The sequence below is a fragment of the Bombina bombina genome, chromosome 8 (assembly GCF_027579735.1).
Source record: "Bombina bombina isolate aBomBom1 chromosome 8, aBomBom1.pri, whole genome shotgun sequence".
NCBI classification, from domain to species: Eukaryota; Metazoa; Chordata; class Amphibia; order Anura; family Bombinatoridae; genus Bombina; species Bombina bombina.
Genome location: NC_069506.1, coordinates 6,334,446 through 6,348,993, shown reverse-complemented (window position 1 = coordinate 6,348,993; position 14,548 = coordinate 6,334,446). Strand labels below are relative to the sequence as shown.

At 41.2% G+C, this 14,548-nt stretch overlaps 1 protein-coding gene across 1 annotated transcript in view; it reads right to left on the bottom strand.

Annotated features, from left to right (window-relative positions):
• Positions 1-465: 465 nt before the first annotated feature.
• The window catches only part of PPP2R1B (protein phosphatase 2 scaffold subunit Abeta), a 127,071-nt gene continuing 112,988 nt past the window's right edge, over positions 466-14,548 (bottom strand). Inside the window, exons 10-15 of the mRNA XM_053690109.1 lie at positions 11,370-11,543; positions 10,408-10,468; positions 4,098-4,252; positions 3,478-3,620; positions 2,753-2,844; positions 466-1,727 (exon numbers count right to left, since the gene is read on the bottom strand). Of these exons, the coding sequence (XP_053546084.1) occupies positions 1,711-1,727; positions 2,753-2,844; positions 3,478-3,620; positions 4,098-4,252; positions 10,408-10,468; positions 11,370-11,543 (642 nt within the window). The 3' untranslated portion in view covers positions 466-1,710. The remainder of the gene's footprint in view (positions 1,728-2,752; positions 2,845-3,477; positions 3,621-4,097; positions 4,253-10,407; positions 10,469-11,369; positions 11,544-14,548) is intronic.

Genomic DNA, 14,548 nt, shown 5'->3' with positions numbered 1-14,548 from the left:
TCCAGATAGAGCAGCAATTTTAAGCAACTTTCGAATTTACTCATTAATTTTTCTTCATTCTCTTCGTATCTTTAATTTGTAAAAAACAAGAATGTAAGCTTAGGAGCCGGCCCAGTTTTGGTACATTTAGCCACCAATCAGCAAGCTCTACCCAGGTGCTTAATCAAAAATGGGCCGGCTCCTAAGCTTATATTGATTTTTCAAATAAAGATACCAAGAGAATTAAGAAAAAAAAAATGATAAAAGGAGTAAATTAGAAAGTTACTGCGCTATCTGAATCATGAAAGTTTCATTTTGACTAGACTATCCCTTTAAGATCTGGAACACAGTTTTTTTAAATGAATCATGCAGGTGTTATAAAGCAATTTTGGTCAGGCGCAAATACAGTATATTACTTCAGGAGTGGCTGCTATTGAGTTAGCAGAAACCTAAATATTTATATTCTACTCTTAAGACAAAGACACGTTTGTTCCAGTTAAATAATGTTTATTTCATTTTTATCATCAAGCACGAACATGACCATTTCTACAGCTGATATTATGTTTAACCTTCTGGGAATGTTACAAATTACAGGGCTTGAATTTCATTTTGCTCTTAAGTAAAACGCTTTGTCGGATAATTTAGGTGCACATTGCTCAACCTATTAAAAAGGAAGAGGAAAAAAAAGCCGCCATTGTCTGCTGGATACAGAACAGGTCAGCCAATACCACTGAATGCCATATTATTATTAGCAGATAGAACCTGAAACACCAAAGCATGCAAAACATAGTTGTCACCAGGCCAATGCCAACAAAAATAAAGCCAATGGCTAAAGAGATGGGATTACTACAGCAGTGTTTCTAAACTGTACAAGGTCATCACAACCTAAATACATTCAGATTCAGGTGGACTAAAATCCACATTTGCCAGAAAATATCCGCAGTGAGCTAAAACCTACATCTACGTTACAGGTTATAATAAGATGAACTGCAGGACGGAGGTTCACAAAGCTCTAATCTCAGCATGAGAACTTTATATAGGTGACCTGAAGATAGGGTCAGGGATTTCTTTATTAATCCTCTGCATCTTACAGCAGAGAAAAATTCCATTCCATAACCACAACCAAGAACATGGGAAGCTTTTTAAAGTACCAGAGAACCAGAGTTTTTAGTAGATAGTAAAAGCCAATAACCCCCCACCCCCGTAGGGTCCTATCGATGGACCAACAGAAACAAATCTAGAGGATTCCCAAGTACACCAGCACAAGACAGTTCACTTTAGACTTTACAGAAGGACTACCAATGCCTAAATAACTGATACATTACACCAGAACATTGTCACAAACTTTTTGTAAAATGTAACATACTTCCCCCAAGGTTAGTTTCTTTACGTGGATTAATATCACTTTATAAAGCCTGTTTTCCCTCTGATTCTCTCCTTGCTATAGGCTTATCTGTGGGTCCCGCTATGTATGCCAGTTACATAGAATATAAATAATACTGAATTCAGGCACCAGTATTTAAACTGATAAGTAAATACACCAGGGGCTGGGTGGAAATGTATAAATAATTAGTAAGAACAAAAAAAAAAGTCTTTTAGAAGAGGCACATATAAGGGAATGTGTTCTTCCAACAGTAGTTGCCGTGTGTATCTGAGGTCTTGAAGGTTGTTCCGCAGAGTTTCAAAACAATTACATCCTGAACAGAGAACGGTAAGTCTCCTGGATATTCCTTATGCCAAGACAAGAACTGTAAAACAAGACACATGATATTAACAGTGACAAACAGGAAGTATTACTGTCTATCAGATCTGTGAATGCGCCATAAGCTTGCAGGTGCCTGATATAAACTGTGCAGAAATCGCTAAATGTAGCTACTTAGTCTACATATTGTCCCCCCGGTAATCTATCCGCAGGGCGCATTACTTCTTGTAAACGCCCCAGAGAAGAGGGAAGCACCAGACTTTATTTTACGCCTGTGACCCTATAGTGTCCATAGCTAAAATGTCAAAGATGTCGTAGGAGTAGCTATGAGAAGATGCTCAGTGCTGCTGCCCCAGAAGGTGTACAGTAGTACTTCAACAGCTGGATTACTAGTTAAAGCTAATGCCCATCCCCCCACAAAGTGGGTGAGATTCCTGTAACCCTCATATGCACATTAGTTTTGTTTTAATATTAAAGGGACACTAAACACAATTTTTTTTCTCATGATTCAGATAGAACAGCAATTTTAAGCAACTTTCTAATGTATTCCTATGATCAATTTGTCTTTGTTCTCTTGGTATCTATTTGAAAAGCAAGAATGAAAGCATGGGAGCCTGCCCATTTTAGGTTCAGTACCTCTGTAGCGCTTGCCGATTGGTGGCTTTACAAAAAGTTGTTTAAAATTGTATGATCTATCTGAATCATGAAAACATTTTGGGCTTCATGTCCCTTTAAGTTAGCCATTATAGGGAAATGTACCCCACACAATGGAGATAAGCGACAGGTGTGTCAGATGAAGTGACAGCAGCTTTATTTAAAATGTTAAATAAGGTTTTGAATACATAAAAAAAAAAGAAGTTACATTTAAAGTGATTTGGATGCCAACAGGAAGTGCAACTAGACCTTAAGGACCGATTGCTCACTGGTTCATAAACAAATCTGCTTTATTGCAAGACGTAGCTTGCAGCAAACCTATGCTTTATGACAAATATAGGATGCAGGAACAGTTACGTAGAGAGTTAATGGCTAGAAACTCACTTACAAAAGTGGCCTAGAGGCTCTCAGACTCACCCGTCATGGCTTCCTGTGCAAAATACTTCACATCCATGTCCTCGTCCTGACCCAACTTTTGCAGCACCGGTTTAACTTCAGACTGTAGTGTACTGCAACACAGGAACAGAGCATTTGTAGGTAAACTGTCAAGACTGCTATTAGTCAACTTTTCTAAAATAATCTGATCACTTAGTTTTTAAGAAAACCGTAAACATCATATATGTTGTTCATTTTACATAAGTAGGCATCTTTATATGAATCGTGAAGTTGTTCAATGCCACATTCACAGATTACAAAAACGGTAAATATATATATATATATATATATATATATATATATATATATATATATATATATATATATATATATATATATATATATATATATATATATATATATATATAATCTGAATAGGAATAAGCACTCACTGGATTTCAAAACAACAAATATTTATTCGGCAGTGACGTTTCGGGGCATTCACCCCTTCCTCAGTCTGAGGAAGGGGTGAATGCCCCGAAACGTCACTGCCGAATAAATATTTGTTGTTTTGAAATCCAGTGAGTGCTTATTCCTATTCAGATTGTTCATTCCGTTAAGCACCCTGGTCTGTGTCTGGGTTGGCTAGTGAGAGTGCACTAAATTGAAGTCTCTATATATATATATATATATATATATATATATATATATATATATATATATATATATATATATAAATAAATCTATCTATTTCTAAGTAAACTTACTTGTTGTCAAGGACTGGTCCAATTTTCTGTAATGATTTAGCAACATTGAAACGTACATTTGCCACTTGGTCGGCTGCCATTTTTATTACAATAGGCAACATTAGTTTGGTTGTAATATCTTTTCCACAAGCTTCAGACAGGGCCTAAGACATAAAACAGTGATTTAGCTTCTACTGAAGAACATATAGACACTGCTGCAGAAATCAGTCTATATACATTTCCCCATAACAGGTAGAGTACAGAACAATTCTACAAGTAGGTCAATACAGCTAATGATCCAATTCACTGGGCTTACTTTTGCTAAATAAAACCCTGAAGAGAAAACATCCCCCTCCACCACTTGTCTTGTACAAAACTGTGCTTACCCCAAAAAAGGCCCAAAGAGCAAACACTCCCATGAAACCAATCCACACCCCCGAGGAACAACTGAAATCTCTGTGCAGCTGAGACAGCCCCCACCCCTTCTCTGAGAACCAACATAAGTGCCCTCAAACCAGCTTCTGTGATATGGGGTATAGGATACACGAGATATATCCAATGATATGGGGTAGATTATATTCCTGTTGATAATCTCTGCACATGTCCAGTCTAGCAGGTTGCTTTAAGCATTATATACTCACATTAACACAGAAAAGTGTAGTCATTCTATGAAGGTAGTTAGGATCATTTGCCATAGCCAGAACCTTGGGGACAATTGTATTTTGGGCCCACTCAGCACCAAACTTTTCCACAAGTTTCATTAGATTGTTAGTCGCTGCTTCTCGGATGGCATACACTGAAACGAGCAACACGATTAGCAAAATGTCAATCATTTGCTGAATAAATCTCAAATGACAAAAGCAGAAATTTATAGTGAAAACAGAATTTATGTTTACCTGATAAATTACTTTCTCCAACGGTGTGTCCGGTCCACGGCGTCATCCTTACTTGTGGGATATTCTCTTCCCCAACAGGAAATGGCAAAGAGCCCAGCAAAGCTGGTCACATGATCCCTCCTAGGCTCCGCCTTCCCCAGTCATTCGACCGACGTAAAGGAGGAATATTTGCATAGGAGAAATCATATGATACCGTGGTGACTGTAGTTAGAGAAAATAAATCATCAGACCTGATTAAAAAACCAGGGCGGGCCGTGGACCGGACACACCGTTAGAGAAAGTAATTTATCAGGTAAACATAAATTCTGTTTTCTCCAACATAGGTGTGTCCGGTCCACGGCGTCATCCTTACTTGTGGGAACCAATACCAAAGCTTTAGGACACGGATGAAGGGAGGGAGCAAATCAGGTCGCCTAGATGGAAGGCACCACGGCTTGCAAAACCTTTCTCCCAAAAATAGCCTCAGAAGAAGCAAAAGTATCAAATTTGTAAAATTTAGTAAAAGTGTGCAGTGAAGACCAAGTCGCTGCCTTACATATCTGATCAACAGAAGCCTCGTTCTTGAAGGCCCATGTGGAAGCCACAGCCCTAGTGGAATGAGCTCTGATTCTTTCAGGAGGCTGCCGTCCGGCAGTCTCGTAAGCCAATCTGATGATGCTTTTAAGCCAAAAAGAGAGAGAGGTAGAAGTTGCTTTTTGACCTCTCGTTTTACCAGAATAAACAACAAACAAGGAAGATGTTTGTCTAAAATCCTTTGTAGCATCTAAATAGAATTTTAGAGCACGAACTACATCCAAATTGTGCAACAAACGTTCCTTCTTTGAAACTGGATTCGGACACAAAGAAGGCACGACTATCTCCTGGTTAATGTTTTTGTTAGAAACAACTTTCGGAAGAAAACCAGGTTTAGTACGCAAAACCACCTTATCTGCATGGAACACCAGATAAGGAGGAGAACACTGCAGAGCAGATAATTCTGAAACTCTTCGAGCAGAAGAAATTGCAACCAAAAACAAAACTTTCCAAGATAATAACTTAATATCAACGGAATGTAAGGGTTCAAACGGAACCCCCTGAAGAACTGAAAGAACTAAATTGAGACTCCAAGGAGGAGTCAAAGGTTTGTAAACAGGCTTGATTCTAACCAGAGCCTGAACAAAGGCTTGAACATCTGGCACAGCTGCCAGCTTTTTGTGAAGTAACACAGACAAGGCAGAAATCTGTCCCTTCAGAGAACTTGCAGATAATCCTTTCTCCAAACCTTCTTGAAGAAAGGATAGAATCTTAGGAATTTTTATCTTGTCCCAAGGGAATCCTTTAGATTCACACCAACAGATATATTTTTTCCATATTTTGTGGTAGATTTTTCTAGTTACAGGCTTTCTGGCCTGAACAAGAGTATCAATGACAGAATCTGAGAACCCTCGCTTTGATAAGATCAAGCGTTCAATCTCCAAGCAGTCAGTTGGAGTGAGACCAGATTCGGATGTTCGAACGGACCTTGAACAAGAAGGTCTCGTCTCAAAGGTAGCTTCCATGGTGGAGCCGATGACATATTCACCAGGTCTGCATACCAAGTCCTGCGTGGCCACGCAGGAGCTATCAAGATCACCGATGCCCTCTCCTGATTGATCCTGGCTACCAGCCTGGGGATGAGAGGAAACGGCGGGAATACATAAGCTAGTTTGAAGGTCCAAGGTGCTACTAGTGCATCTACTAGAGTCGCCTTGGGATCCCTGGATCTGGACCCGTAGCAAGGAACCTTGAAGTTCTGACGAGAGGCCATCAGATCCATGTCTGGAATGCCCCACAATTGAGTAATTTGGGCAAAGATTTCCGGATGGAGTTCCCACTCCCCCGGATGAAATGTCTGACGACTCAGAAAATCCGCTTCCCAATTTTCCACTCCTGGGATGTGGATTGCAGACAAGTGGCAGGAGTGAGCCTCCGCCCATTGAATGATTTTGGTCACTTCTTCCATCGCCAGGGAACTCCTTGTTCCCCCCTGATGGTTGATGTACGCAACAGTCGTCATGTTGTCTGATTGAAACCGTATGAATTTGGCCTTTGCTAGCTGAGGCCAAGCCTTGAGAGCATTGAATATCGCTCTCAGTTCCAGAATATTTATCGGGAGAAGAGATTCTTCCCGAGACCAAAGACCCTGAGCTTTCAGGGGTCCCCAGACCGCGCCCCAGCCCACCAGACTGGCGTCGGTCGTGACAATGACCCACTCTGGTCTGCGGAAGCTCATCCCCTGTGACAGGTTGTCCAAGGACAGCCACCAACGGAATGAATCTCTGGTCCTCTGATCTACTTGTATCGTCGGAGACAAGTCTGTATAATCCCCATTCCACTGACTGAGCATGCACAGTTGTAATGGTCTTAGATGAATTCGCGCAAAAGGAACTATGTCCATTGCCGCTACCATCAAACCTATTACTTCCATGCACTGCGCTATGGAAGGAAGAGGAACAGAATGAAGTATTTGACAAGAGTTTAGAAGTTTTGATTTTCTGGCCTCTGTCAGAAAGATCCTCATTTCTAAGGAGTCTATTACTGTTCCCAAGAAGGGAACCCTTGTTGATGGAGATAGAGAACTTTTTTCTACGTTCACTTTCCACCCGTGAGATCTGAGAAAGGCCAGGACAATGTCCGTGTGAGCCTTTGCTTGTGGAAGGGACGACGCTTGAATCAGTATGTCGTCCAAGTAAGGTACTACTGCAATGCCCCTTGGTCTTAGCACCGCTAGAAGGGACCCTAGTACCTTTGTGAAAATTCTTGGAGCAGTGGCTAATCCGAACGGAAGTGCCACAAACTGGTAATGCTTGTCCAGAAATGCGAACCTTAGGAACCAATGATGTTCCTTGTGGATAGGAATATGTAGATACGCATCCTTTAAATCCACCATGGTCATGAATTGACCTTCCTGGATGGAAGGAAGAATTGTTCGAATGGTTTCCATTTTGAACGATGGAACCTTGAGAAACTTGTTTAGGATCTTGAAATCTAAGATTGGTCTGAATGTTCCCTCTTTTTTGGGAACTACGAACAGATTGGAGTAGAACCCCATCCCTTGTTCTCCTAATGGAACAGGATGAATCACTCCCATTTTTAACAGGTCTTCTACACAATGTAAGAATGCCTGTTTTTTTATGTGGTATGAAGAAAATTGAGACCTGTGGAACCTCCCCCTTGGGGGAAGCCCCTTGAATTCCAGAAGATAACCTTGGGAGACTATTTCTAGCGCCCAAGGATCCAGAACATCTCTTGCCCAAGCCTGAGCGAAGAGAGAGAGTCTGCCCCCCACCAGATCCGGTCCCGGATCGGGGGCCAACATCTCATGCTGTCTTGGTAGCAGTGGCAGGTTTCTTGGCCTGCTTACCTTTGTTCCAGCCTTGCATTGGCCTCCAGGCTGGCTTGGCTTGAGAAGTATTACCCTCTTGCTTAGAGGACGTAGCACTTGGGGCTGGTCCGTTTCTGCGAAAGGGACGAAAATTAGGTTTATTTTTGGCCTTGAAAGACCTATCCTGAGGAAGGGCGTGGCCCTTGCCCCCAGTGATATCAGAAATAATCTCTTTCAAGTCAGGGCCAAACAGCGTTTTCCCCTTGAAAGGAATGTTAAGCAATTTGTTCTTGGAAGACGCATCCGCTGACCAAGATTTTAGCCAAAGCGCTCTGCGCGCCACAATAGCAAACCCAGAATTTTTCGCCGCTAATCTAGCCAATTGCAAAGTGGCGTCTAGGGTGAAAGAGTTAGCCAATTTGAGAGCATGAATTCTGTCCAAAATCTCCTCATAAGAAGAATCTTTATTGAGCGCCTTTTCTAGTTCATCGAACCAGAAACACGCTGCTGTAGTGACAGGAACAATGCATGAAATTGGTTGTAGAAGGTAACCTTGCTGAACAAACATCTTTTTAAGCAAACCCTCTAATTTTTTATCCATAGGATCTTTGAAAGCACAACTATCTTCTATGGGTATAGTGGTGCGTTTGTTTAGAGTAGAAACCGCCCCCTCGACCTTGGGGACTGTCTGCCATAAGTCCTTTCTGGGGTCGACCATAGGAAACAATTTCTTAAATATAGGGGGAGGGACGAAAGGTATGCCGGGCCTTTCCCATTCTTTATTTACAATGTCCGCCACCCGCTTGGGTATAGGAAAAGCTTCGGGGGGCCCCGGGACCTCTAGGAACTTGTCCATTTTACATAATTTCTCTGGAATGACCAAATTCTCACAATCATCCAGAGTAGATAACACCTCCTTAAGCAGGGCGCGGAGATGTTCCAATTTAAATTTAAATGTAATCACATCAGGTTCAGCTTGTTGAGAAATTTTCCCTGAATCTGAAATTTCTCCCTCAGACAAAACCTCCCTGGCCCCCTCAGACTGGTGTAGGGGCACTTCAGAACCAATATCATCAGCGTCCTCCTGCTCTTCAGTATTTTCTAAAACAGAGCAGTCGCGCTTTCGCTGATAAGTGGGCATTTTGGCTAGAATGTTTTTGATAGAATTATCCATTACAGCCGTTAATTGTTGCATAGTAAGGAGTATTGGCGCACTAGATGTACTAGGGGCCTCCTGTGTGGGCAAGACTGGTGTAGACGAAGGAGGGGATGATGCAGTACCATGCTTACTCCCCTCACTTGAGGAATCATCTTGGGCATCATTTTCTCTAAATTTTGAGTCACATAAATCACATCTATTTAAATGAGAAGGAACCTTGGCTTCCCCACATACAGAACACAGTCTATCTGGTAGTTCAGACATGTTAAACAGGCATAAACTTGATAACAAAGTACAAAAAACGTTTTAAAATAAAACCGTTACTGTCACTTTAAATTTTAAACTGAACACACTTTATTACTGCAAATGTGAAAAAGTATGAAGGAATTGTTCAAAATTCACCAAAATTTCACCACAGTGTCTTAAAGCCTTAAAAGTATTGCACACCAAATTTGAAAGCTTTAACTCTTAAAATAACGGAACCGGAGCCGTTTTTATATTTAACCCCTTTACAGTCCCTGGTATCTGCTTTGCTGAGACCCAACCAAGCCCAAAGGGGAATACGATACCAAATGACGCCTTCAGAAAGTCTTTTCTATGTATCAGAGCTCCTCACACATGCATCTGCATGTCATGCTTCCCAAAAACAAGTGCGCAATAGAGGTGCGAAAATGAGGCTCTGCCTATGATTAGGGAAAGCCCCTAGAGAATAAGGTGTCCAATACAGTGCCTGCCGGTTATTTTACATAATTCCCAAGAATAAAATAATTCCTCAAAGCTATGAAGTATAAAATATGCTTATATATCAATCGTTTCAGCCCAGAAAATGTCTACAGTCTTAAAAGCCCTTGTGAAGCCCTTTTTTTCTTACGTAATAAAAATGGCTTACCGGATCCCATAGGGAAAATGACAGCTTCCAGCATTACATCGTCTTGTTAGAAATGTGTCATACCTCAAGCAGCAAAAGTCTGCTCACTGTTTCCCCCAACTGAAGTTAATTCCTCTCAACAGTCCTGTGTGGAAACAGCCATCGATTTTAGTAACTGTTGCTAAAATCATTTTCCTCTTACAAACAGAAATCTTCATCTCTTTTTCTGTTTCAGAGTAAATAGTACATACCAGCACTATTTTAAAATAACAAACTCTTGATTGAATAATAAAAACTACAGTTAAACACCAAAAAACTCTAAGCCATCTCCGTGGAGATGTTGCCTGTACAACGGCAAAGAGAATGACTGGGGAAGGCGGAGCCTAGGAGGGATCATGTGACCAGCTTTGCTGGGCTCTTTGCCATTTCCTGTTGGGGAAGAGAATATCCCACAAGTAAGGATGACGCCGTGGACCGGACACACCTATGTTGGAGAAAAGGGAATAAAAATCAAACAAATCTACAGCTTTAAAGATCTAATAATATGGAACAACTAAAGAATTTATATAGAATACCTCAGGACCATGCCCTGAATGCACTTTGTTTATATAAAAAATAGCCATCTAATCTCAGCATTCTGGCACTAATCACCGATATGTATAAATAAAACACGTGCGGTACTTACCATGGTCAACCAGCCAAGCCATACACAAAGAATTCAGCTTCTCATCAAAGAACTCAACACCCTGTGAAACAAGAAATGCAAATTAGAGCAAGAGTGTGTAGCAGCCAGTAGTTAGCTTTATTGGCTAACTGGAGAGGAAACCCCGCTGCACATTACCGATAATAGCAAACTAATCAGCTATTACAGCATCAGCACAAGAAATATGTGGAACAGGGTTAGGGCTACAACTAGTATGGGGGTTACTTGTCACCTAAGTGCATTTACGGTGTTGCTCCAAGGGACAGAACTTTATTCACTTACTGCAATGAGATTTTTTTTAATGGAAACATTTTCTGCAGGTTATTTTTAAATAAAATTTAATTTTAAAATGAAGCAGTAACACTAAAGCACCAGTTAAGTTGCAATGTGTTGATTAACTGAATAAAGCAATTGTAAAAGTTTTATAATATATTGCAGCAGTTAAAAATTGGATTGCAAATTAGCTGCAGACAAAAAAAAAATTGTCAAATGTCTCTTGAATAAATTGGTTTCCTCTTCTCTTGGTCTAACATAGAAATGTAGTAAAGTGCATTGCTCATAAGAATGTCATGCAGACTGGGAAACGTTAGGGTGCTAAGAGCCAGTCAACACTGCAGAACCAGTTAACACTGCATATTTGACTTTTCACTTCAAAACAGCACTTTGCTGTAGATGCGCTGTGTTAAGGAAAACTTACAAAGTGCTGCCAGAGCAAAGCTCTTTTTGAAGAGAACAGCTGCAAAGTTAAAGCGGTAACAGTTCCTGCACATGTCATGTTTTCTGCAGACACACAGCATTTTCAAGGATGACATCTCAGATCACTGCATGTTCTGCCTTGAGGGTGTTGCTGATGACACAACAGTGACTTTCATACTTCATATTTAAATAGGACAATATTGCAGTATCAAAATATTCCATTCACTTTGCAGGTTACAAAGACTTACTAGCTGACCAGCAAGTAGTGGCATATACTCTATAATTGCCAGACGCACTCTCCACTTTGTGTCCTCGGCCAGCTCCACGATGGCCGGAAGAAGAGATTGTGAAAGTTGACGGATTCCAATGACTTCATTAACACAGTCCAGATTAGATATAATGTTCAAACGCACCTCTGGGCACTGAGAAAAGAAAGCTCTTGTTAATAGAAAGTAAATTATCACCTGACATTGCTTTATTTACCCAACCTAATGTCTACATAGCACAAAGCTTTAGGTTACATAATGTCCAGAAGTGATTAGCTACTTTAAAACAGGGCCACATTCTAAAGCAGAATGACATACTCCAATTCATTAAAACATTGTAATTCAGCACTAGCTCCCCTGGTAAACTGCGTAACCATCACAAGGAGTTCCACTCAGTAGTGGCAAGTTATGACCAGTGAGACATAGATAAGCGGTGTCCTGCTCGTATGGTAAATAAGTTGCAGCTATTGAGTGGATCTTTAGCTGTGTGTGTAACTTTTTTTGTGGAGGTTACAACAGTTTAAAAGTGAAATTAGCATTACAATATGCTGCAAAAAGTTAGAGCACGTCAGACTATCGCATTAAATACATGAATAGTTGCTGCCAGTACAGGCTTAATGCTGCTTTGTCATGTAGGCAACATTACTTCAGTCTTATCCCATCAAGTCTATCCCATCTTCAGACAAGGATGGACGCACACACATTGATGGAACCAGGTGATACAATACTGGGCTTCAGCGCCTCCCTCTCCATAGCATATTGTTACATAAAGGCTTTAAGTGACTAAATTTACATTAAACAATTGAGGAGAAAAACAGTACAGCACACAGAAAAATAATATGACCTAAACCAGAACGAATATGCACTCGCCCATGGAAAAAAAAAAGAAAAAAAAAAAAAAAGAAAGAAAATGTATGCTTACCTGTTAAATTTATTTCTTTTTTGACACAATGAGTCCACGGATCATCTTAATTACTAATGGGATATTCACCTCCTAGTCAGCAGCAGGAGGCAGAGAGCACCACATCAGAACTGTTAAATAGCTCCTCCCTTTCCTCCCACTCCAGTCATTCGACCGAAGTTAGGAAGAGAAAGGAAAAGCCAAGGTGCAGAGGTGTCTGAAGTGTACATAACCCAAAACCTGTCTAAAGAAACAGGGCGGACCGTGGATCGTGTCAAAAAAGAAATAAATTTATCAGGTAAGCATGAAGTCTCTTTTCTTTAAGACACAATGAGTCCACGGATCATCTTAATTACTAATGGGATTCAATACCCAAGCTAGAGTACACAGATGATACGGTAGGGACAAGACAGGAAACTTAAACGGACGGCACCACTGCTTGAAGAACCTGTCTCTCAAAAGCGTCCGCAGCCGAGGCAAAAAAATTCAAAATAGTAATACTTTGAAAAAGTGTGAAGAGAGGACCAAGTTGCAGCCTTGCAAAACTGTTTCACAGAAGCTTCATTTTTGAATGTCCATGAGGAAGCAACAGCCCTTGTGGAATGAGCCGTAAACCTCTATGGAGGCTGCTGTCCAGCAGTCTCATATGCAAAACGTAGGATACTCTTCAGCCAAAAAGAAAGAAGTAGCCGTAGCTTACTGTCCCTTACATTTATCTGAGTAAATCACAAACAAAGAAGACGACTGACAAAAGTCCTTAGTCGCCTGTAAGTAAAACTTTAAAGCACGGACCACGTCTAAATTGTGCAAAAAGTCGTTCTGAGAAGGATAAGGACACAAAGAACGAACAACAATCTCCTGATTAATGTTCCGATCAGAAACTACTTTAGGAATAAATCCTAATACGTAAAACTACCTCATCTGAATGGAAAATAAGGTAAGGAGACCCGAACTGTAATGCTCAACAAGAAAACAAAAACTTTCTAAGATAATAACTTAATATCTAAGGAATGCATAGGCTCACACAGAGCCCCTTGAAGAACCTTAAGAACTAAATTAAGACTCCATGGAGTAGTAACTGGTTTGAACACAGGCCTGATCCTGACCAAGGCCTGAAAAAAGGATTGTACATCTGGAACATCCGCCAGATGTTTGTGTAACAAAATAGATAAAACCGAGATTTGACCCTTTAGGGAACTCGTCAAACCCTTCTCCAAACCCTCTTGGAGAAAGAAAAAATTGTATGAATCCTAATTCTACTCCATGAGTAGCCCTTAGATTCACACCAAGAAAGATATTTACGCCATATCTTATGGTAAATTTTTCTAGTTACAGGCTTACGAGCCTGAATCATGGTCTCTATGACAGAGTCAGAAAACCCCCACTTGAACAAAAATAAGCATTCAATCTCCAAGCAGTCAGCTTCAGAAAAAACTAGATGTGGGTGAAGGAAGGACCCTTGATTAGAAAGGCCTTTCTTCAACGGAAGTCTCCAAGGTGGCAGCGATGACATGTCCACCAAATCAACATACCAAATCCTGCGGCGCAAAGCCGGAGCAAAGTAAATCACCGACACTCTCCTGTTTGATTCGAGCAATGACCCGAGGAAGAAGCGCAAACGGAGGAAAAAAGGTATGCTAGACTAAAAGGTCTAAGGAACCACCAGAGCATCTATCAGTTCCGCCTGGGAGTCCCTGGACCTCGACCTGTATCTCGTGAGCTTGGTATTCTGTTGAGACGCCATGAGATCTAACTCTGGCTGAACCCATTGGAGAATCAGGCTGGAGAACACTTCCGGATGGAGTTCCCACTCCCCCAGATGAAAGGTCTGCCTGCTCAGAAAGTCTGCCTCCCAGACCCCTGGGATGTGGATCGCCGACAGATAGCAATAATAGGCCTCCACCAACCAAAATATCTTGACTACCTCGGTCATCGTTAAGGAACTCCTCTCGTTCCTCCCTGACTGATGTAAGCCACTGAAGATATGTTATCCGACTGGAAGCTGATAAACTGGACCGAGGCTAACTAAGGCCAGGCCAGAAGAGCATTGAAGATCGCTCTCAGTTCCAGAATGTTTATAGGAAGAACAGACTCTGACCAAACTCCCTGAGCCTATCGGGAACCCCAGACAGCTCCCCATCCTAGGCGGCTAGCGTCTGTCACAATCATCCAAGACGGTCTGCAAAAGCAGGATCCTTGGGAGAGATGATTTAAAGACAACCTCCGTTTTAGAAAGTCCCTCGTCTCCTGCTCCAGGGTT